Genomic DNA, 23,409 nt, shown 5'->3' on the forward strand with positions numbered 1-23,409 from the left:
GGGTTTTTTATTATGACTTGTTGGTGTCACTGTATTACCTATTAATCCCCTCCATTATTCATTGTTATTTGTAAACAAATTTGAATTATAATTTATGATTATGATACAAATTATAATTATTATTTTATTATCCAGAAATTCTGATATGTTATATGTTCCTGACTTGTGTTTCCAAATTTCTAAATTTGAAATTTGTGATATAAAATTATTCAGTGATCAGCAGGAATGACAATGCCAGAAATTATTTAGTTTTTGATCATAGCATAATATTGTTATAAAAAATTTTATCAAAACATCAGTAAAATTAATTTTTCATGCTTGATGTTGAATGTTATCCGATCATATTTAATTATTGTTATAGTTGTTATGTATTATACCTAATAGAAATGTTTGTATACCATAAATCATTTTGTTTATGTAATTTGGTTGCTATAGCTATATAGATACCTAATCTCAGACATTTGATTTTTTCTAAAATTGGTGAAAATGAGTTCGTATCTTGAATATAAGGTAAAAACTAATCAAAATGATATAACTACTGGCATAAGTTATCACCGACAACTTGGTCTATTGGCAATATTATCTTATACTGAAAATGACGAAGCACAAATACTTATTTGTGATGAATTAGTGAGTAATTAATATTGTCTATAACAATTTAATTTTGCACTATTTTTCTTATTATTATTCTCAGGGTGAGAATTTGCACAATTCTGGACCAAATATTTGTAAAGGTCGTGTAACTTCGTTTTGCTGGCATCCCACTCAGCGTACCTTAGCTATTGGTACAAATGCTGGAAAAGTATATATATGGAATGGCGGATTAGTAACTGCTTTGGACTCTATTCATGAAGAAACTATTGTATTTTCTAAATGGTCATCACTTGGTGGATGTTTAGTAACTGGGGACCAGGTCAAAAATAATTTAATTCAAATCAAATATTTACTTTAAACATTAATTTAATTTTTCATTTATTTCAATGGTAATTCTGTTTATTATATTAGACTGGTATTATTATCGGATGGAAGTCTGATAGTCGAGGGTTGCTTAAAATATCATTTAAGTCAAATATTGGAGCAATTTTATCTACAAATATTTCATTTAGAGCTGGAAAAGCTGCTACAGATATTTCTAATTTAGCCAAAATGGCAGTAGCTGGTGACCAAAGTGCCTTAGATATATTCAGTTCTTGGCGGCCTCGTACAACTACATCACATGGTCCACGGACTGTAACTTCAGACAATATAACATTTTACTGTGCTGCAGTGACTGGTAAATATTTTAAATGTCAATTATTATATATTATAACATTTATGAATTATTAAGTCATCATTTTTTTCTTTGTAGGAGAATTATATTATTTTGATGAAGATGGAGAATTCAGCATTGTTCTTATACCTAATTCAATAATTCTAAGTATTCTATGTCATGAATCAAGAGATGTTTGTATTTTAGTATGCAAAGACTTAACTGTAGCCTATTATAAATGTCATAAAAACGGTTCCTTAAGTGAAGTTTCAAAGGTTGGTTTATATGATTTATCACAATTAACTGTAATTATATACAGCCACAATATTACTGTAAACTCATTTTTATAATTTATTTAACATTTTTTTTATTTCCCCAATTTTATATTATATTATGAGTTAAGTTCCTAGTTTAACTATGAATCAAATTGTTAATAAAATATTCATGATTTAGGTTAAATTAAATGGATTGAAAGAAGATATGTGTATCATTTGGGCAGGTCCCACTTTATTAGCGTGTACAACAAACGATGTGTCTATTCGTTTCTGGGATATTGAGTCTGGTAATAGTTATGTATTAACTGCACCAAACTCTTATGCGTCTTCATTTCCTAAACAAACATTTGTAAATATTTCTTACTCAGTCGAAAAAGGTAGTTAATATTTTTCATATAACTGAAATTATATTTATTTGTATTTATTTTTATTATTATTTAGGTTTATTGTGTGGGGCAACAAATGTTGGAAATATTATTATTTGGCGTTATGATGAAGAAACTGCAGACCAATGGAATATTCATGGTTCATGTAAAATTCCAGATACTATAAAATACTGTGTTTGGAGTCCATTAAATTTAGCAGTATATGCAATGAATGGTATTTATATTTTACATGAGCATTCATTGTTGGCAAGTTATAAAGAAGAAATAGCTATTGTACAGACTTCAGCAAATGATCTTAATGTGTTTTACCCCAGTACAGATGAATCATTTAGTTTTAACACTCATTTACAAGTTATAGGTCTCGCTTTGAACAAAGAACATATATGTTTATGGAATGGTAATAAATATAGAAGCTTTTCTGAATTCTTTTTCTCTTTTATCAATTCTATTTTAAAATTTTAAAGGTAAATTAATATCAGTTTATAAAATTCAATCTAAAGAAATACCAGCAGTAGTTGGAACTTTCAATTGTGATGTGCAAGAAGCATGCATTTATGATAGAATTGTAATTGTTGCTGAGAATTGTGGCAAATTACAAATAAGAACATTTCAGGGTACTATTAAACAGGCATTGGATGTTGAAGCACCAATAGTTTGCCTCACTTTAAATACTTGCTATTTAGCAGCTGTCACATTATCTGGAGTTATTCATGTCTGGGATTTAAATAGAAGGTAATTTAATTTGTTAATTAAAATAATATTATAATATTATGATATTTTTTTTTTTCTTTAGAGAAGCAAAACCAATGTGTAAACCTAAAGATATAACATTAAACATAGATGATTATGGTGAAGCTATTCAGTTACGTTTAAACAGTAATGGTACTAAAGTATCATTTACTGCAGCAAACTTAAATTTAGTACCTATGCCACGGTTATATGTTTGGGATAGAGATTCAGATACAATACATGTGAAACATTTTGAAAAAGGTTTAGACGTTGATGAAATGTATGTAATATATAAATGTGTATAGAAATATGTATAAAATGAAATATATATTTAAATAACTTAATCTATTTTTGTAGACAATATAATGATACAAGATTTATTATTTCTCATTATTGGGATACAAATGAGCCAAATTTATTATTTTGTGAAGCTAAAAGTATTGACAAATCAGAAAATCAACTATCAAGACCAAGTTTATACACATTACCAAATAAACAGAATAAAAAAAAAAAAATGATTGGTTCCTCTGTATGTTTTATTATTTTTTCTTTAACTTGCGATATACTATTATTTTTATTTTTTTAGGTCATACTTAGTATGTTCTTTATTGAAAAAAAAGGTTTTAAAATTCAAGATATTATACATTGTCCTGATCAATTTTGTGCAATATTAGGACTTGATGCTCCGTATTATATAACATTATGTAAACGCAATACAACTACGGTAAATTAAACAATATTTACACATTTTCCATAACTTAAAATTGTTGTTAATGTTATAGAAAACTCGAGTCAAGCGCAATCTCATGAAGGAATTTGAAGGAATTCAAGACTGTAATTCTGATATTCGAGCGGCTATCATTAATTTTGGTTATAATTTATGTCTTGGAGACTTAGACCTAGCTTTTAATTTTATTACCAACATTAAGAGGCAAATACTTTATTTACTAAGTATTTCATAATACTTTATAACAAATATTTATATTCTATCTTCTGTACAGTCCTGCTGTCTGGACAAGTTTGGCTAAAATGTGTGTAAAAACAAAACGTCTAGATGTAGCTGAAATATGTCTGGGTCATATGAATGATTGTAGAGGATTAGCTATTTTACGTTCAATAAATACAGAGCCAGAACTGGCTGCGAGAGTAGCTTGTCTTGCTATGCATCTAGGAATGTATGTAAGTTTCATTTTTATCTTATTGGTATTTTGGAGTATTCTTATTTATAATTAATTGTGTTAGGATGAAGCTGAAGAACTATACAAATGTTGTAATCGCTATGATCTTCTAAATAAATTCTATAGAGCAAGAAATCAAATAACAGCCTCTTTAGATGTGGCTGAAACAAAAGATCGTATACATCTTAGAAATACATATTATAATGTAGGTCGTAATTTGGAAAATAAAGGTGATTTAGCTGGGGCTGCTGCTATGTATTGCAAGTCAGAAACACATAGTCTTACTATACCAAAAATGTTATTGGATGATCCAGTCACTTTAGAAAATTACATAATCAAAAACAAGAATATGTAAGTTCATTTAAAAAAATTGAAGACTATTTATTTAATTAATTCAATTTTAGAGTCTTATTGAAATGGTGGGCTCAGTATTTAGAAGGTAATGGTGATATGGATGGTGCAATCAAATATTATCAACAAGCAAATGATGATTTATCTACAGTCCGCGTTTTCTGTTATCTTGGTCATATGGAGCAAGCTGCTCAGATTTGTATGAACACTAACAATAAAGCTGCCTGCTGTCATCTTGCTAGGTCATATGAAATGCAAGGACTATATGAAGACGCTATAAAAATGTACGTTGATGCTACAGCTTATGTAAATGCAATTCGCTTATGTAAAGTAAGTTAAATATTAAATAATATTAATTTTAAAATAAATATTTGTAAATAAATATGAAAATAGAAATCTTATACATGCATATTCTCTGGAAATTCTCATCCAATTATCTTATTTTTTTTTTTTTATGTACTGTAGTTTGCAATGTACTCTTTCATTAAAAAAAAATCAAGATAATTGAATGAGTAGGTATTAGAGGTCTGCGGGCCCGGATAAGTCAATTTTTTATGGTTTTTTTTTTTTTAATTTTGTATTCATAAACAATAACTATAACTTACTTATAAGTTATAACAACAAGTAATAAAAACATTTAATATAATTGATATATAAAAATTCTTCAATATTAATTATCACTTTATTATTTATACATTAAGTTCTTTGAATAAAAAATTAAATAATATATAATATAACTAAATTTGAAGAACAATTCTCCATTTTTCATAGAAACCCGGTCCTGAATAGTTGATGTTGTATAAGAGTACAAAACTTTTTTGTTGTTTTTGGTTCACACTATTAAAACTTTATGATTTGTTGGTTTTTGGTCTAGAATAAAAAGGAAATAAAATTTGGAATGTTCATCAAAAAATAAAAACAATTTAAAAAAAATGCTGCTGTTAAATGGTAAAAAAATGCAATGTTGGGTGGGACTGGGCACCTATGTAAAGTTGATACCCACACATTAAACTAAATATTAGCATTATATAATATATATTTAATAACATATATACTGTATGTCCCAGAAACAGGATACACTTTATCATTCATTACCCTTTAAATATTTTTCAATCCTGTTTGGCGTTCTGAACGTTAAACTAGACTAATAGATCATAAATTCCTAAGACTTAAATTTTTTTTTAAATTGACAAAGTTAGATCTAGGTATAACTTTTTAAAAAATGTATTAAATTAAATTTTTTTTAGTTTTAGTATTTCTTTGTTATAAATACCATTTGATACTTTATACATTTATTATTAGTAATAAATTATTTACTATTTATGAATTATTATTTTATTTTATTATTACACTCTATTATGAAATTATAGAAATTATACATAATTTATTTTAAAAAAACATGTATATTCCTAGCTCTAATTTGTCAATTTTGGGTTTAGAATACATGTTGATAGATCAAAATTGCTTGAAAAAAATTGATTAATTCGAAAATGATATTAAAAATAGGGGTTGCTATTTAAAATAATGAAGTTATGTTGCGCATGCGCAAAATACATGAGTTAAAAAAATTGTAAGTCATAGGGATTTATGATCCATTAGTTTAGTTTAATGTCCCGCAAACAGAATTGAAAATTATTTAAAGGGAATGAATGATAAAGTGTACCGTGTTTTCTGGGACGTATAGTATATAATATATATAAATATATGTATATGTATAAAATATATATTAAATAAAATATAATATAATATAGTATATAATATATTATAAAATCAATAGTATTAGACATCCAAATTTTGTACATGCAAATTTTGCATTTTGTACTAGTTATTGTTATATATGAGACTTTTTTCATTTTTGTAACAATGATAAGAATCTTTATTAAAACATTGCTTTACTACTTTACAATTTGATATTGTCATATTAAATAAATAAATAAATTATGACTAAAATAAAATATTTTATTTACGATTTTTAGGAGCAATTTTTTGACAACCATCTTTGGGATATTGCTTTATTAGCAGATGTAAGAGAAAAACTGTGTGTAGCCCAGTATTTTGAAGAAATTTCACCTGATAAATCAGTTATACTATATCATCAAGCAGGTTATTTACATAAAGCTATTGATTTGGCATTTAGGTAAGTTATTTAAATATTAATCCTGTATAATTTGTGGAATATTATTTCTAATATAATTAGCGTAATTGTTTTAAAATGTATATCTTAATTTATTGTTACTTTTTTAGTTAATTTGTTGATAACATTTGAAAGTTTCTTTATTTTATACCATACTATGTCAACACATATTTAATATTAATTTTAGATATAAAAATTATGATGCAATTGTTACAATGTCACAAGAACTGAACATAGAAGATGATTCAAGTTTATTATTAAAATGTTCAACATTTTTTATGAGTCAAGGGCACTATGACAATGCAGTTAATTTATTAGCAATGGCTAACAAAGTATACTTAATTTATATAAATTATGTACTTGGTAATTTTTTAACAAAATTTGGTTAATTTTAGTTTGAAGAAGCTATGGAACAATGTCAAGAGCACAAAGTAATTATTACTGAAGCACTTGCAGATCGTCTAACACCTCCATCTGATCATGTAAAGCGTACAATTATATTAGAGAAACTGGCTGAGTGTGCTTTAATGCAAGCAAGCTACCATATAGCAGCAAAAAAATTCACCCAGGCTGGACAGAAGGTTGGAAGTAATACATTGTATATTTATATACTTTTATTATTATGAAAATGTTTTATGTTTTATTACAAAATGTTAGTCTAAAACAGTGGTTTCCAACTCAACACTAGGCACAGACCACGATTTATTTATTATCATAATACTTGTATGTTATTTATATCAGCTGTATAATATGTATAAATTATTATCGGTCACATAATTATATCTAACTACCAGCCTCTAACATTACGTACACTGTAGCCGTAAATAATATGGATTACAATTTCGCTTATTTTTTTTAAAATTTTAAAATTAAAAGATTGATAATATTGAAAAAAATTATTTGATATCACGGACCGCTTGAGGTGAGTTTACAGACCACTAGTTAGGAACCACTGGTCTAAAATAAATAGTAATAATGTTATATTTTTTATTGAAGGTATATAATCTATAAGTTATAACTGTTATAACTTATAACCAATTTTTAAGATCATGAATTCTTATATATTACATCCAACTTTAAGAACAATTTTACTAATTCCAAATTTTAATTTTTACCATTAAAATAAAAACATAACTCCAAAAACAATAATTTTATATTTTTACTCAGATTTTTATGAAAAAATTTATATGTTGGAAAATAAAAATAATTTATATTTTTAATTATGTTTAGATAAAAGCCATGAAAGCGTTATTAAAATCTGGAGACACCGAAAAAATTATATTTTATGCTAATGTATCTCGACAGCATGAAATTTATATCATGGCTGCAAATTATTTACAAACACTTGATTGGCAAGAGCGTCCAGAATTTTTAAAAACTATTGTATCATTCTATAACAAAGGAAAGGCGCCTCATCTTTTGGCCAATTTCTACATTTCTTGTGCTCAAGTAAGAATTCTTATAATTTATAATAGTTATTAGTATATGTCTGAAGATTTCAAATTTCTGTGGTTATTCATTTTTTAATTATAACAAAATAAAAAAATCAACTTAATCAAAATTTGGTTTAGTGTACAAATTTTTGTTTTTCCTATTATACATAGAAAAAAAAGTGCTGTAAATTAATTATTTTGATCTCTTTAAACTATTTCTACAAACTAGATCTAATTTTTATTCAAAATTTCACTCAAAGTTAAAAATTGAAGTATTTAATCGACAAATTGTTGTGTACTTATACATAAAAAAATCCCCATTGAAAAATTCAATAGATTCATCGCTCCACTCAGAATCTAAAAAAAGAAATTTAATTATTAAGGTACTCAAATTAATATACGACATATCATCGTATATTTTTGTGTTGCCCACTACCTGGTTGAGTACTCGGTAATAAAATGTAAACAATGTATTCCAAAAACTTAATCTTATTTATATTATAATAATATTTTTAAATTTTTAGTATAGAGATGAGTCCATTGATTTTACAATTATACGTTTTATATCTTTCTAAAAATGCCAAGTATTTGTTTAAATAATCATAAAAAAAAAAGTTATAGAAAATGGGAATTGTTAATTAAAATCAGTATTTGGCCAATTTAATTTTTTTCAGTTTAACTCAAAAACGAATAACAATAACAGTATTATGTTAAAATGTGTATTATAAATATTGATAAAAAAAATTTTGATGTGTTAAGATTCTTAAGTTCAATACAAAATTTCTCATAAATTGTTCATTAACACATTGACCAGCATGCGGCTGCCGGCATCCGTATAATAATAATTAGGTATTGATAGTTTTTAGACTGCTGGCTGCCGCAACTATATCATTCATAGGAGGCCACACAGGCGCAGGCTGCCGTAAATTAATTTAAATTTATATTATTAAATTTTCCATGGTGCTACAATAATGATCTAGAAAATGCACTATGGCGTAGCGAGAATAATTGCAATTTTTTTGATGTAAAAAACATAATTTTAAAATTTTTTTTGTATTTTTAATTTTTTTTCAAACTCAATAGTATATATACAAGTACAAATTTATAATGACACTGAAAAATGTCCATGACGTACTCATCATAAATATTTTTGTGGCCGCTGGCGACTACATGGCAGTCAACGTGTTAATCAGTTAAACATTTTTTGAAAATATCTGGTCATAATATTTTCCTATTAGAGTTTAAAGTTAATTTTAACAAAATTCATCAATATCACAAACATTTGCAAATTATTTTGTAATTAAAAATTAATGAAAATTTTTCTTTTTATATCTCAGATGTTAAGATTTATTACAAGACTCCTCTTAAGTTTTCTAATAATAATATAAAAATAAAGTTTATCGAAGGTTACATTAATTTTTTATGATCGTTTGAAGTTTAAATTTTTATATCATTTTGGATATTCACTCTTAAATTAACTTTTTCTCCACAAACAATTTTTGTTATTTTGTTGTAATAAAAACATGAATAGATACATGCAATTTTCACTTATTATTAATGTTATTATTTTCTATACGTGTTAATTTTTAAAATAATTTGACTGAATTAATTATAAACATTTGAAATTTTAATTTTATTTCTTTAGACAAAAATTCATGAGAATTTAATACAAGTTCTCACATATGTTGGATTCTTGTTTTTATATCTATATAAAACTAGACATGAGTGCAATTTTTTTTTTTAACAATTGAAGTTCAAAATCACAAAAACCTACAATTTTTTTACATTTTGTAATTAAAAATGTATATTTTGTATGTGCAATTGTTATAGTTAAGACTTAATAATTTAATATCTAAGTTTTTCATAATTAGTTACTGAAACCAAAATGTCTAAAAAATATTTAAGCATAATTAAAATTGAATACATCCGTATCAATGACCTACTCGACACCAACTTTAATAGCAGAGCAGTACCCACTTACCCACCTTCTTTTTTTTATGGCTCATATTAGTCATATTATTCACATTACACTAGATTTGAAAAACTTTTTGCTGATTTATTTTTATATGCCATACATATTACAGTGAATAGGCTACTTGGAGTATTATTGCTTATTGATATATTCTTAAAGCTGTAATATATTGTATTATTTAATCTTGTATTGTTATGAATAGTTAGAAGTTGATGAGTATCGAAACTATAATAAAGCAGTAGGAGCTTTATCAGAAGCTTTAAAAGTGTTGTCTAGAGATTGTGATCAGTATAAAACATTAATAGAAGATATCGCAAAAAAAATAACTTTGGTAAAAAAATTTCTTGATGTTAAAAGGTAAAATCCATAAGTCCTAGTATCCTTTAATTCATAATTTATTAATTTATTTTAATGATTGTATTACTTAGACAAATTGACAATGGTGATGGTGATTCAGCTATGATATTATGTCGACAAATTTTGTCAGCTCCCAATATGGATATACTTAGATATGGTGATGTATATTCAATGATGATAGATCATTATACCGTTCAAGGTGATAATAAAATAGCAGTTCAATTAGTGAATGAACTTTTAGCTCGCACACAACAAAAAGATAATTTACTTTTCTATATTGATAAAGGTTAGTATTAAATATTCATTGTATTATTTAGAAATAATATATTTAAATTAATTAATTTATAGAAATGATAATTATCATTAATTTTTGAATAACTTATAGGTATGCATTTATATATTTTGTTAGGTTATTTTGTCCCAGTTTACCTAGTTTCTCTTATAATGTACACACATGTATTAAATGCATCAATACATTTACTGAATTCAAGTTTAATGTTAATTATTATGATATATTTAATAATATCTTATGGATACTTAATAATTATATGGAGCAATGATTCTCAATTTATAAGTTGTGAAAAGTTTAATTTTTTAAATTTTATTTAACTAAAAAATTACCTAAAATCTGTCAACCATTTATTCATATAACAGGTATAGTCTGTAGTTTATACGCTTGTAGTTATGACTTATGACTAAATATTCTCTTATTTCTACCAACCCGTTTTCTTATTGCCGCTGCCGCCACAACAGAAATAAATATATATTAGTGGCCTTTTTAGATCTACTTTTCTGTCATGTTAACAATGTGGGAATCGCAATAAATTTTTGTGGAAAAATGGTTTGCAGTACTAAAACGATTGATAAATGATAAGCACTAATCTAGATTTTTATTTTGTTATTACCATAATATTACATTTTTGAAAATATGCTTAATACAACAGTATTATTCTAATACTAATAATAATTTTTATGTTAATATATCAATGCTAGGTATTTTGTTTCAATTATCAACAATAAAACTTTTTAAAAATTTATAAAATTAACTGTTGCATAATATGTGCCTTTACACTATTTGATTTATATTATATTTTATTTTTTTTCGATTAAACTACAACAAAATTTAGTTAGTATTTTAAGCTTAACAACAAACAGCTTAATAAGATAACATAAGATAATGTCTATGAAGTTTTAAGTGGAGGTTATTTACTGATGGCACTCCTAATATTTAATTTGTATAAATTATTTATAAAATAGGTCACAATACCACTTCTTTGACTTGAGGTATTTTTAATGTATAGTGATATTCAATGTAGTCAATTACATTTGTAATTTATTATATTAAGATTTATTTTCAGAACTCTATTGAAAAATGTATTAATTAGTATAATTGTAACATTAAACTAATAAATTGAAGGGATGTTTTGGTCCAAATTTTAAAATATGTTCTTACGCATAGTTTTAATTGATATTTATTATTTATTCATAATGACATTCAATAAATATAATTAGTCAGTGATTATAACCAGTATTTTATAGTTGGTAATTTATAAATACAAATATAAACATAAAAAGTACATCACTGTTAGTTGTTACTATTAAATTTAAATTCATTTTAATCTTAAGGTATTCAGTTATTGCAGTAGTTATTATGTTCACTTAAGTATAAATCATTTCTTTTTTTTATAAACTATTATGTTTCAGTACATTTATATAACATAGTTACAGCATTTACATAGATAGTACTAAATGTCAATATTTTTAATATAATAAGAAAACAAAGTATTATAGTTAAAAAAAAAACTTATTATATAGTAGATTTAAAGTTAAACAATAAATCATATATTTTAAAAAATATAAAAATTATAACATATATCAATAAAAAAAAACATACAAATCCTAGGTTCCTAAACTTACTATAAAAATTTATGATAATTATTTGTTGTTAAAACCTTATATCTTTTGACTTAAAATTATGTCAAATTTAAGGATATCAACCTAACTTGAGCTGATTAAATTATGTTAATAATAGTATAATTTTAATTAGGTATCTATAAATTGTGTATCGGGATTATTCACAATAATGTTTAAATTAGAATATATATTTAATCTAACCTTTGACACTATATTACAAATATATTCAATGATGTACTTTTTTTTTTTAGAAATTCTTCAAAAATTAGGGTTTCAAAAAGAATCTATTACCGAAAATAGCATTGATGAAGAAGAAGAAATTCCTGAAGTATAAATTAGTGTTGAGATGTTAATGTTAAAATAATGTACTTAAAATACTATTTAGCATTGTAAAAACTGCATTGTTTTACTCGCTTATTAGTTATTGTTATTTATGATTAAAGTTCTGACATTATATTGTAAATATTTATAGTAATTATACCAACATTATTTTATGTTTTTATAAAAACTTGAAATGATCTCATAATTTAGATCCCGGGGTCTTCAACCTTTTTATGCAGCGGCCACATATTATTTTTAAAAATCTTATGGGCCGTATTCATGGTAATAAAAACATTTATTTTATACAAAAATTGAGTTTTATTATAACAATTTTTATGATTAATTTTAAATTACAAACTATTATTATAATTAAAAGATATATAGATGCTAAATATCAAATGTGATCATGGGCCGCACAATATGACAGGGGCTGTTGGTTGAAGACCCCTGATTTAGACTGTATCATCATTTAGTATAGCTGCATGGCAGATAAAAATGTATAGAACATGTTACTATTATTTTAAAATTGTGAACTAAATATTTTAAAGTAAATATTATATAATATGTACAATAACAAACAATAAGCAATAAAGCATAGTTTGTTGAAAATTATTATTAATTCAAATTGCTTTTTTTTTGTCTCTTATCTTACTGCTTATTGTTATATTTTACTATTGTTTAGCATATAATAAGTATGTTTATAATGAAACTAATTATCTGTCTTACATAGTGCTCATAATATTCTACTCATTAAGGGTATTATAGTCCAAATTGAAACAATTGTATGGTATTATTAAGGTTCAGATTTTAAGCAAACATATAAATAGTTGACTTGGTAGGGTTGACAAATGGGTATTGTCTGACCGCTGCTAAAGTATCATCTCATCCTGAATAGAGTACCTATACATTTTTTGGTCTTAATTGAATTGCATAATTTCTAGAGACAACTTTTTTTCAATTCAACATGAAAGAACCCATTTTTTATTTCTTAAATTACCATTAGGTATTTATTAAGTACAAATCTATAAGTCTATTATATAAGCACATATTTTGGAGATTAAAGGTCATGAATTTAATGTTTTTTGAGAATTAGAATGTGAATTCTATGTTTATTTAACTCTTATAATTGCTTAAAAAATACAGTATTGATACAAGTATATAACCATAACTTGGAAATGCATATTCAAATGTCTAAATAGGATAATAATTAACATTTACTAATATAAGATATAACCACTCTTGTAATTTTAAAACATTTTAATAATACTTGAAATAATATAATTATTCTACTGAATATCATATAATTAACATAATACAAGAATATAATAAATACAGAACAAAACATTAAAAAAGTAATTTACTTTTAGGAAATGTACTATATTATATAGTAAAGATTTTATTGAGGCTAACAGAGTATGTGGCATTTAACTGTTAATTAAAAAAAAATTATATATATTTAATACTACAGTAGTATATCTATATAATAATAATAATAAAAAGAAAATAAGTTTTAAGTGACTAGCTATAATGAAGGTAGATACTAAAGTGATTTAACGTGGGCATAACCCACGCATTCCAATAATTGCAACTTGCCTAATTAATTTAAATGTTTTCCACGACTTAATTAAATTTATTTATATATAAAAATTAAAAAGCATTAAGATTATTACAAATGTATAAAAAATTCAACATTCAAAATTAACACATACAGCTGCTTTCAGACTCTTGTGAGTCTCCCTGATTGGCCGCATGATTCTGTAAATCGACAGCTATGTAATGTGTTAAGGATAGTAAGAAAAAAATTAATGCATACAAAGTTCAAAATTATAAAATATATTTACAATTACATTAACCACACTACTATTAGTTAAAAATTATAATGGTGAATAAATAAAAATAATTGTTTACAAAACAATAATAATGTAGCATTTATTTAAAGCTCTGGGAATGTTCAGCGATGTGAAAATATTATCATTCAATTGTTATTCATTTATTAATTACTAATTATAAATTTATTCATAATTAGATGTATTATTTTAATTAATTTCTGGTCCTACTTATCTAATATTTATATATAAATATATTGAATCATGGTCCAAAACCAGAATTATTTCATTAATGTAAAGAAAAAAAAATAGTTAGTCCTCAGAGTTTTAGACTTTATTATATGTAATAAAAATTGGATGGATTTAAACTATATAAGTTTAACTATAAATTATATATTAGCATGCACAACTCTTCTCTGGATTTGCTGCATCATTCGGTGTATCTTTAAGCACGACTTCTTGCACTGAAAACAAGCAATAGTTAAGGAAACAAACATGCCACAAAAAGAAAGGAGGAAATACCATCATTTTAATTAAAAAATAACTTAAAACCAAAAAAAAAATCAATTAATTATTTACTATATATCATTATTTTGCAACATTTAATTATTTGATATCCATGGATTTACTAATACTTAAAAAAAAAAGAAATATCAACAATTTTTGATTAAGTGTGAAAATGTCATAAGTTTTGGATAACATATATTATAGTATAGTATCTTTAAATCATAAACTAACTAAAAAATTACATGCTCACTCTCATATCTGTTTAAAATCACATATCAAAGCAAATGAACCATTCTTCTATTATTATACAAAGAAAAACGTAGAGATGTGAAGTATTTGCGTAAAAATATACAAATACTTTTAGTTTTAAACTTAAAAAAATTGAATTGGAAAAATGTTATTGATGACTCCAATACTAGTTTTATTTAGTATGGGTATTTTAAGATGAAAGCAACCATGACAAAAAAAAACCAACATAATGAACTATGACTTAGAAAATATCATGTTTCTGAAGTGTAAGAAATAATTATTCAATGAACAAATATAAATTACCATTTTATACCATGTTATGTTAACAAACCTACAAAATAATAACCAAAAGTATTTGAAAAGTATACTAATTCAGTATACTAAAATAATATATACAAGCATATGAAATTAAAAATAAATAAGCATGCAGTGCTAAAAAAGCTATATAAAATATTTAGAAAGGATACTGTCTTCAGGTGGTCGATTCTCAGCTACATCCATACCAGGTAATGCTGCTGCCACTCTTCTGAATAACTAAACACAAATAAAATTACAAAACTATTATTTTATAATGATCATTAATCAACACTAACTTGTTTAACATTGTAACCAGCTTTAGCACTAGTTTCAATAAACATGACATTTAACTCCTTTGCCTTATGTTCACCATCTTCAGCTAATACTTGTCGTTTATCCGTCAAATCAGTTTTGTTACCAACTAACATTATAATTACATCACTACCACGCTCAGTTCGAACATCATCTATCCATTTTGATGTTTGGTGAAAAGAATTGGCATCTAAACAATATTACATTTTACCACACTCAAGTTTAATTAAGTAACAATAATTTAAAATATTTTACTTGTTATATCATATACAACAACAGCAACAGTAGAATCTCTTATATAGGAAGGAATAAGACTTCTGAATCTTTCTTGTCCTGCTGTATCCCATAGCTGTAATCTTACCTGAATAAAGATTAATTAAAATTAAAACTCATAACCAAAGACCAGATTTTATGCTTTATAATTGCACTAAAATAATCTTTTATATACATAAATATTCTTTTTTGGAAAAATATATTAAATACTGAAAAAACAATTAAAAGTTTATAAAAACTAGTAACTTAAATAAGTTAAATTAATCCTAATCTTTAAATAATTATTCAAACAGTCTTATTTAATATATATTATGGTATATTTCATTTAATTATATTTTACATGTGTGATTGTAGCACATAGTTATATACCTAAAATTTAGATTTATGAATTCAAATAACAATAATAATAACATGTTTTAAATAATAAAAATAAAAACTAATTTTTTATTAAGGGTAAAAACTAACAGAGGTGAAGAAAATTTTTTTGTAGTTTTTTTTAAACCGTTACATTTTTTTTTTTTTATAAAATATTCAAATTAATCCTCAATATGGCAATATATTCATAAAAAATATTCTTTAACTTAAAATATGAAAATTAATTGTCGAGAAAACTTTTCCAATTTTTAAGTGGCTTATTTTTAAAAAATCTGGAATTCAATACTTCTATTTAGCTTAAAATAATACACAAGACCATATCTATAAAATGTTGTGAAATAAAATGTCTAAAACTAAAAAATTTGTTTATAAATTAGAATTTTATTAGTAAGAGAGGTTTTGGATCGGAGAAGTGGTCTCAATTTGTGAAGCGTGAGGTTAAGTGAAGTTTTTTTAGCTTTGATGTGATCAGCCCAAGTTAATCTTTGGTCAAGAATAAGACCTAGGTATTTGACCGATTTGTCCATTGGAATTATTTGGTTATTTATATAAACAAGGGGGCTTGTTTTAGGCCTGAAGGTATAGGTGATGTGAGTGGATTTGTTTTTGTTAATTTTAATTTTCCATAAGCTGAACCATTCTTGTAGTTGAGTTAGGTGGTCTTGGAGGTTGTTAACAGCGGTAGCTATTTCAGAGTTGGGTGAGATTATGGCTGGGTTGTCGGCTAAGGTAGCTAAAGTGGTGATAATAGATTGGGATAGGTCTGCTGTTTATATCTTATAGAGTCGGGGATATGATACTGCCTTGAGGGACGCCTGCTTTTATAGGATGTGGGTGGAGGGAAGTTTCGTCTTCACATCTTACTGAAAATCTTCAGAAGGAGAGGTATGTTTTGTGGTAAGACACATTGGGAGAGTGTTTAAAAGAAATGCTTCAATATTAGAATAGTGGCTTCTACTGGGTTAATTTGGGTGTGGTGAGAATCTATTCTCAATGTCTGATGCGAGTAAGTTTGCTTTGTCAAGGTTAGATGATGCTAGAGAGTTGTCAGGATACAGCAGGGGAGGTATTTTAATTTTTTCCTTTAGTATATTTTTAGTGGCTTTCCAAAGTGAATCGTCAGTGTTAGAGAGAGATTCCAAATAGTTGTGAAATAGAGTTATCAGAGTTATAACAGAGTTAGAAATCAGAGTTATGCTTCCGAAAAATATTTTTTAAGGAGTAAGTGAGTATATTAAGATGTCTTCTATCACTTGGTTAGGAGTTCTTTGTATTTATTAAAAATTATCTTATCTGCTTATTATGCTGAAGCACAGATTGTAAATATTCTTTCATTAAATAAAACTATTTATTTATTTTGTTAGTAAATGGCTTAACTAAGAAATAACTAGCCTATAAAAATACTATAATTGTGCAACCAGATAAGATAAGTGTAAAAATCAATTATTTTGGAGATGATTAAATTGAACTATTATTTAATATTATATTAAGTAAATTATCTATTTTTTAAATTAACAATTTTCATTCATTTTTGGTATAAACAATTGTTAAAAATGTATTAAAAATACATTTTTTATGAAGAGCTTGATAAATTGTTATTGTAATTTTAATTTGAAAAAGATACACACGAGTATATACCTAGTATATTACATTTAATAGTACAATGGTAAATTGGAAACACATGAAGTATTAAAAATCTACATTAATTAAAACAATAAGGCATACACACAATAATTATATTTTCAATTTAATTTAATTACCAATTATGGTTATTTTTCAATTTAATCAAGAGCTAAGTAATATTTTAATATTGAATTTATAACAATTATTTTTTAATAAAGTTTTTACTTTATATAGATAGATACTTTTTATAGTTAATAATTAAACATAACTAATCATATGTTCATAGATATTAGTTTGAAAAAAAAAAAAATTATGATATAGCTTGGAATATTATCTAATTTTTTTAATTTTGAAAAAAAGAACTGATAAGATTTTTCATTATCTTATAATTATTTATTTTCTATAAAATTAGTATGATATACAGGGAAAAAATTCCTTCAGTCTTAACAGGTGATTTAATAAAAAGGAATGTACTATTATTTTTACCATACATAGATATAAGTGTAGAATTAAAAAAAATAGATTATATATAAAATTTAAAAAAATAGGTTCTATCAAAAATTTAAAAAATAAAATGAAGAATCTTCTATTTTATTTCACTAACTTTAGTTTTTTGATTATATCATATAGCTATAATTAATAACTAGATTAACTATACATAATTAGTACATAATTACTATTTTATGTATGAAAAGTCTACTACAAAATAACTATTATCTTTAAGTAGATCAACATCCAAGTTTCTACTTACTACAAATTCACTACATTTAATAAAACATATTCATAATACTGAACTTGGAATAATAATAATTTTAAAAACTAATGAAAACACTCTTACTATATTAATCTAAAAAAAATACTACTCACAGTTCTATCTTCAAGATACATGGTTTTAGACAAAAAATCAATACCAATGGTGGCCTGTTAACACAAAGACAAAAATTAATTTTTTCTTGTACAATGTGATTAATTTTAGATGTAATTTTAAAAACTTAGTTTTACCTGGTAAGTATTATCGAAACTATCATACATAAATCTTGTGATGAGTGAAGTTTTACCAACTATAAAAATAAATGTAATCTGTATTACGAGAAAGTTAAATACTTATAATGTATTATTATAGATAAGTATATTGAATTATTAAGTTAATCGTACCACTTTGTTCGCCCAAAAACACTAATTTGAACTTTCTAAGAGGATTACCAAAATCTCCGGAAGACGACATACTTAACAAGATTATTTTAATTTATATGTAACATTAACTAATAATTATCAATGGCTACCACAACATGATTTTGCGAAAAACAAATCAGTATTCATAAAACAATTGTTTAATGTCAACATTAAACAATTGTTTTATTGAAGAATGATACAAATATTACATATACTAAATATTTATATAGTGATTGTTGTAAATAAAAAATAAAAAGATTAAAAAATCGCAATCTTAGTCCATTAATTTATGAGTTTAGACTAATAAACGCCACGTTCGAGTGTAATCACACATTCACATCGTAGCCATTTTGATTTGATTATCCACATTAACACACAGCTGATCATTTTACCAGGGTTATGGTAAGAAAACTCCCGGATTGTGTTATCAAAATACTTTGAACTTTGTAGAGGGGAGAGATAAAATATAATTTTTTGACATTTTGAAGGGCATAAAAAATTATACCCATAATTCATATTTTTTCATCGTTTATCGTTCTTTTTTCCGATTATAATACAAGCTACATTAGATCTGGCCCACAGTTAATAATTTCTGATTTCCCATAGTATTTTCCACTCGATCAAAATGCAATCAAATATTTTTAGTAGGTTTTCAATGGCTGTAAAGGTTGGTATTTGCTGTATACATATTAAAATACATATTTTTAGATATAACTAAAAATTGAATTCTCCATTTATGTTTAGCCAACTATACTTCAAAAGTCCAAACATGTAGAGTGTGGTTTCATATACTCTGTAGTTAATCGTCGTTATGCAAGTGGTGACTCGGTAGATTTAGTTGTTATTGGTTCTGGACCTGGTGGTTATGTTGCTGCTATTAAAGCTGCACAGTTGGGATTGAATGTAAGTGTGAATGTAATACTTTCAAGAATAAATCTTTGTTTAGACACATTTTTTATTTTGTTATGTATAGACTGTTTGTGTTGAAAAAAATCCTACACTTGGTGGTACTTGTCTGAATGTTGGTTGTATTCCTTCTAAAGCACTACTGAATAACTCTCATTATTATCATATGGCACATTCCGGTGATCTTAATTCACGAGGAGTTGAAGGTAAGTTATTTTTAGTTATTGACATGTAATTGTTAATTGTTACATCATAATAAATATTTATAATTTGTACTAATATTCTCCAATAACTATATCTTAGTTGAAAATGTGAAGCTTAACCTAGAAGCATTAATGAAAACAAAATCAAACGCTGTAAATGCATTGACTGGTGGAATCGCTCATTTATTTAAATCAAATAAAATAACATTAGCCAAAGGCCATGGTAAAATTAAGGACCCAAACACAGTATCTGTATTGAAAGAAGATGGATCTTCAGAAGATATTAAAACTAAAAATATACTTATCGCTACAGGTTCTGAAGTTACTCCTTTTCCAGGAATCGATGTAAGTTCAAACAATTTGAAATAAACATAAATTTTTTTTTATAAAATAAAAAAATACTAAATTTTATTTATAGATCGATGAAGAAACTGTTGTTTCTTCAACAGGTGCTTTAAAACTTGCAAAAGTTCCTGAAAAAATGATTGTTATTGGTGCTGGAGTTATAGGACTTGAGCTTGTGAGTTAAATTAAGTAAATAGTGATAATCTAAGTAATAATTATTTTTTAAATTTACTAGGGATCTGTTTGGAGTCGTTTAGGAGCTAAGGTAACTGCTGTTGAATTTATGCCTACAATTGGTGGTGTTGGCATTGATGGTGAAGTATCTAAGCAATTTCAAAAAATATTGACCAAACAAGGATTAGGTTTTAAATTGGGAACTAAAGTAATTAGTGCAAGTAAATCTGGAGGACAAATATTAGTTGAAGTGGAGAATGCAAAAGATTCTTCAAAAAAAGAGACGGTGAGTAATAATTTAAATACTTATTAATTTTCATAGTATTTTAATGAGTTTGTAATGTTTAGTTGGATTGTGATGTATTACTTGTGAGTGTTGGTCGTCGACCTTATACACAGAATTTAGGTTTAGAAGAGAATAGCATTGAGAAGGATGCTAAAGGAAGAATACCTGTAAATTCAAGATTTCAAACTGTTATACCTAAGTATGTAATTATATTGTTATATAATGTTTATATTCATTAGTGCTCATTTTAACTAATCATTTAAAATATATTTTTAGTATATTTGCTATTGGAGATTGTATCCATGGTCCAATGTTGGCTCATAAAGCTGAAGACGAAGGTATAGTTTGTGTTGAGGGTATAACAGGTGCACCAGTACATATTGATTATAACTGCGTACCTTCAGTTATATATACTCACCCAGAAGTAGCATGGGTTGGAAAAAGTGAAGAAGATTTGAAAAATGAAGTAATTTTGTACTTAATAGTTTAATTTGAATTGGCTTATTTTTTTCTATTGAATTATGTTTACAGGGTATTGATTATAAAGTAGGAAAATTCCCATTTGCAGCCAACAGTAGAGCTAAAACAAACAACGAAACTGATGGTTTCATTAAAGTACTCGGTGATAAAGTTACTGATAAATTATTAGGATGCCACTTAATTGGACCTGTAATATTCTTATAAATATATTGTAATTTTCTAGTATTTATAAAACTATGTTTATAGGGTGTTGGAGAGATAGTTAATGAAGCTGTTTTAGCAATGGAATATGGAGCATCCTGTGAAGATATTGCTAGAGTTTGCCATGCACATCCAGTAATTATTATTTTTTCTTTTATTACTCATTATTAAATAATTATATAATTTAATATATAAAAATGTTTTCTTAATTTTAGACGTGTTCAGAAGCATTAAGAGAGGCAAATTTAGCTGCATACTTTGGTAAAGCTATTAATTTTGGTTGAACTATTTTGTTATTCCAGAAATGAAAAGTCTTAAAACTAAACTCAGTGTAAAAATGTTCATCAATATATTTTAGATTAATACTCACTGTAAATGAAATTTGGCTTCTTTTTGTTCAATTACAATAATATCCCACTTTTTTAGATGTCACAAAATCAGTTATAAATTAATAGCAATTCAGTACCCATTTATTGCTAAAAATTAACCAAAATAGTGTTGATGAATTGAGTTAAAACTTAAAAATAAATTAACCATTTTCCTTTTAAACTGTATATGTGATATGTTGTTTCTTTATGTACTGTGGATATAAATATATATATATATTTTTTTTTTAACAAAAAACATACTTATAAGCTATTAGCAATATTATTTTAATTTTATTTGAATGGATTATGTTAATATTATATTATTTGAGTTAATTTTATGTTTGGTACTCTAAAAATCACATAAGTTTTTAATTATTTGCCCTGACACAAGTTTAATCACTACTATTAAAGTCATTATACTATATAGTATGTGTAAGTATTTATATCATAGAGAATAAACAGTAAGACAAATTTGAAGATTATGTATATAGTTATATTATCAGAATCAAATGTTATCACTTTAAAATAATGTTTAAATTTAATTATACGGAAATAAGGGATTCAAGGTGAATATCCACCTTGATGGGATTAATCTAAGACCATGATGAGATGTTACTTTGATGAAATTTCATCTTTATACTTTGTTATAAGGTCTATGGATTGTACTGCTTTTTTAACTGGATCAAATCACACAAAATGTAATAATTTAAGTATATGGTTAAAATTGTAATATTACAAAAACGTCAAAACCTGAAAACCCATTTAAATTATTTTATTCAATACAATTTTATACTTAATTGTAAATTGAGGTACAATTAACAGAGTACTTTAGAGTCAGGAGTTAAAGTTTCTATATAACAGAGTATATAGAATATTTTAAGGAATTACCTACCAAATAGAAATAGTTATGTTGATCTAAAGACGTTAATCCCATAATGAAAAAACCTAAAATTGGAGTAAAAACTAAATAAAATAATGTTGGGGAAACCATGAAAGCTTTGGGTTATCCTAAGAGTTGGTGAGCTTCTTTATTAGATGAAATATTAGCTAAATTTAAACAATTATACCATTATTATATGAATAATAACTACGTGTACATACGCACCAAAGACCAAAGTTATCCTTATTATACACGTAGATTATACGTGCTGTTTACTGAGTATTACGTTTCCTAATATTTTAACGATATAGGCCATATTGAAGATTGAACAGTGTATAAGATATAAAAACTTCAAATTGATAAATTTTTATTTTTAGAATTTGTGTTTATAAATGATATATTTCAGGGGTAGCCAAACGATTTCAAAGTCGATCGTGTTAGAATTTATTTTTAGGCTACGCATACGAACATTAATCATGGTGGTAGTTAACAACATTTCAATAAATTTTATCTATAAAAATTTTTTATGGAAGTCGATCCTCAAAGGTGAAGTATATTTTTAGTAGATCGCAGCCAAAAAAAGTTTGATATATTTTATTTTATTAAAAATCTATATATTTTTTATTAATTAT

General features: G+C 25.2%; 3 protein-coding genes across 5 annotated transcripts; 2 read left to right on the forward strand and 1 right to left on the reverse strand.

Annotated features, from left to right (window-relative positions):
• Nucleotides 1-145: 145 nt before the first annotated feature.
• On the forward strand, nt 146-12,918 carry LOC132918448 (intraflagellar transport protein 140 homolog). 2 transcript variants are annotated; one of them, XM_060979670.1, is made up of 21 exons: nt 146-630; nt 695-913; nt 1,006-1,273; nt 1,349-1,524; nt 1,703-1,901; nt 1,966-2,307; nt 2,375-2,642; nt 2,704-2,919; nt 2,997-3,168; nt 3,226-3,363; nt 3,422-3,570; nt 3,641-3,818; nt 3,882-4,168; nt 4,222-4,498; nt 6,145-6,305; nt 6,490-6,634; nt 6,698-6,883; nt 7,533-7,751; nt 9,910-10,064; nt 10,136-10,350; nt 12,230-12,918. In XM_060979670.1, the coding sequence occupies exons 1-21, from the start codon at nt 487-489 to the stop codon at nt 12,310-12,312; spliced, it is 4,197 nt and encodes a 1,398-aa protein (XP_060835653.1). In that variant the 5' UTR covers nt 146-486; the 3' UTR covers nt 12,313-12,918. The 2 variants fall into 2 exon arrangements, with proteins under 2 accessions (XP_060835653.1, XP_060835654.1); XM_060979671.1 differs by lacking the exons at nt 9,910-10,064; nt 10,136-10,350; nt 12,230-12,918 and having other exon boundaries at nt 6,698-6,890; nt 7,533-7,738.
• Nucleotides 12,919-13,388: 470 nt separating this feature from the next.
• On the reverse strand, nt 13,389-19,250 carry LOC132918450 (ras-related protein Rab6). 2 transcript variants are annotated; one of them, XM_060979673.1, is made up of 7 exons: nt 18,917-19,250; nt 18,764-18,822; nt 18,629-18,682; nt 15,746-15,851; nt 15,475-15,680; nt 15,349-15,415; nt 13,389-14,068 (listed from the first exon to the last, which is right to left on the reverse strand). In XM_060979673.1, exons 1-7 carry the CDS (start codon nt 18,984-18,986, stop codon nt 13,998-14,000), a joined length of 633 nt encoding a protein of 210 aa, XP_060835656.1. In that variant the 5' UTR covers nt 18,987-19,250; the 3' UTR covers nt 13,389-13,997. The 2 variants fall into 2 exon arrangements, with proteins under 2 accessions (XP_060835656.1, XP_060835657.1); XM_060979674.1 differs by lacking the exon at nt 13,389-14,068 and adding an exon at nt 14,116-14,589 and having other exon boundaries at nt 18,917-19,248.
• Nucleotides 19,251-19,410: 160 nt separating this feature from the next.
• On the forward strand, nt 19,411-22,083 carry LOC132918449 (dihydrolipoyl dehydrogenase, mitochondrial). Its single transcript, XM_060979672.1, has 11 exons — nt 19,411-19,601; nt 19,679-19,837; nt 19,908-20,046; nt 20,144-20,388; nt 20,462-20,563; nt 20,624-20,848; nt 20,911-21,047; nt 21,125-21,314; nt 21,380-21,517; nt 21,575-21,664; nt 21,745-22,083. The coding sequence occupies exons 1-11, from the start codon at nt 19,560-19,562 to the stop codon at nt 21,811-21,813; spliced, it is 1,536 nt and encodes a 511-aa protein (XP_060835655.1). The 5' UTR covers nt 19,411-19,559; the 3' UTR covers nt 21,814-22,083.
• Nucleotides 22,084-23,409: the final 1,326 nt, after the last annotated feature.

The sequence above is a fragment of the Rhopalosiphum padi genome, chromosome 1 (assembly GCF_020882245.1).
Source record: "Rhopalosiphum padi isolate XX-2018 chromosome 1, ASM2088224v1, whole genome shotgun sequence".
In the NCBI taxonomy this organism is placed as follows: domain Eukaryota; kingdom Metazoa; phylum Arthropoda; class Insecta; order Hemiptera; family Aphididae; genus Rhopalosiphum; species Rhopalosiphum padi.

What these genes read in the sequence shown, in the direction of transcription:
- LOC132918448 (XM_060979670.1), top strand. Translation starts at nt 487, where the DNA reads ATGAGTTCGTATCTTGAATATAAGGTAAAAACTAATCAAAATGATATA. An exon ending in TACTTATTTGTGATGAATTA is followed by an intron (nt 631 to 694) that starts GTGAGTAATTAA and finishes TATTATTCTCAG; the next exon opens with GGTGAGAATTTGCACAATTC. An exon ending in ACTTTTCTATATTGATAAAG is followed by an intron (nt 10,351 to 12,229) that starts GTTAGTATTAAA and finishes TTTTTTTTTTAG; the next exon opens with AAATTCTTCAAAAATTAGGG.
- LOC132918450 (XM_060979673.1), bottom strand. Translation starts at nt 18,986, where the DNA reads ATGTCGTCTTCCGGAGATTTTGGTAATCCTCTTAGAAAGTTCAAATTA. An exon ending in GTTTTTGGGCGAACAAAGTG is followed by an intron (nt 18,823 to 18,916) that starts GTACGATTAACT and finishes TTATTTTTATAG; the next exon opens with TTGGTAAAACTTCACTCATC. An exon ending in GAATCGACCACCTGAAGACA is followed by an intron (nt 14,069 to 15,348) that starts GTATCCTTTCTA and finishes CACATTACATAG; the next exon opens with CTGTCGATTTACAGAATCAT.
- LOC132918449 (XM_060979672.1), top strand. Translation starts at nt 19,560, where the DNA reads ATGCAATCAAATATTTTTAGTAGGTTTTCAATGGCTGTAAAG. An exon ending in CTGCACAGTTGGGATTGAAT is followed by an intron (nt 19,838 to 19,907) that starts GTAAGTGTGAAT and finishes TGTTATGTATAG; the next exon opens with ACTGTTTGTGTTGAAAAAAA. An exon ending in CTCCTTTTCCAGGAATCGAT is followed by an intron (nt 20,389 to 20,461) that starts GTAAGTTCAAAC and finishes TTTTATTTATAG; the next exon opens with ATCGATGAAGAAACTGTTGT.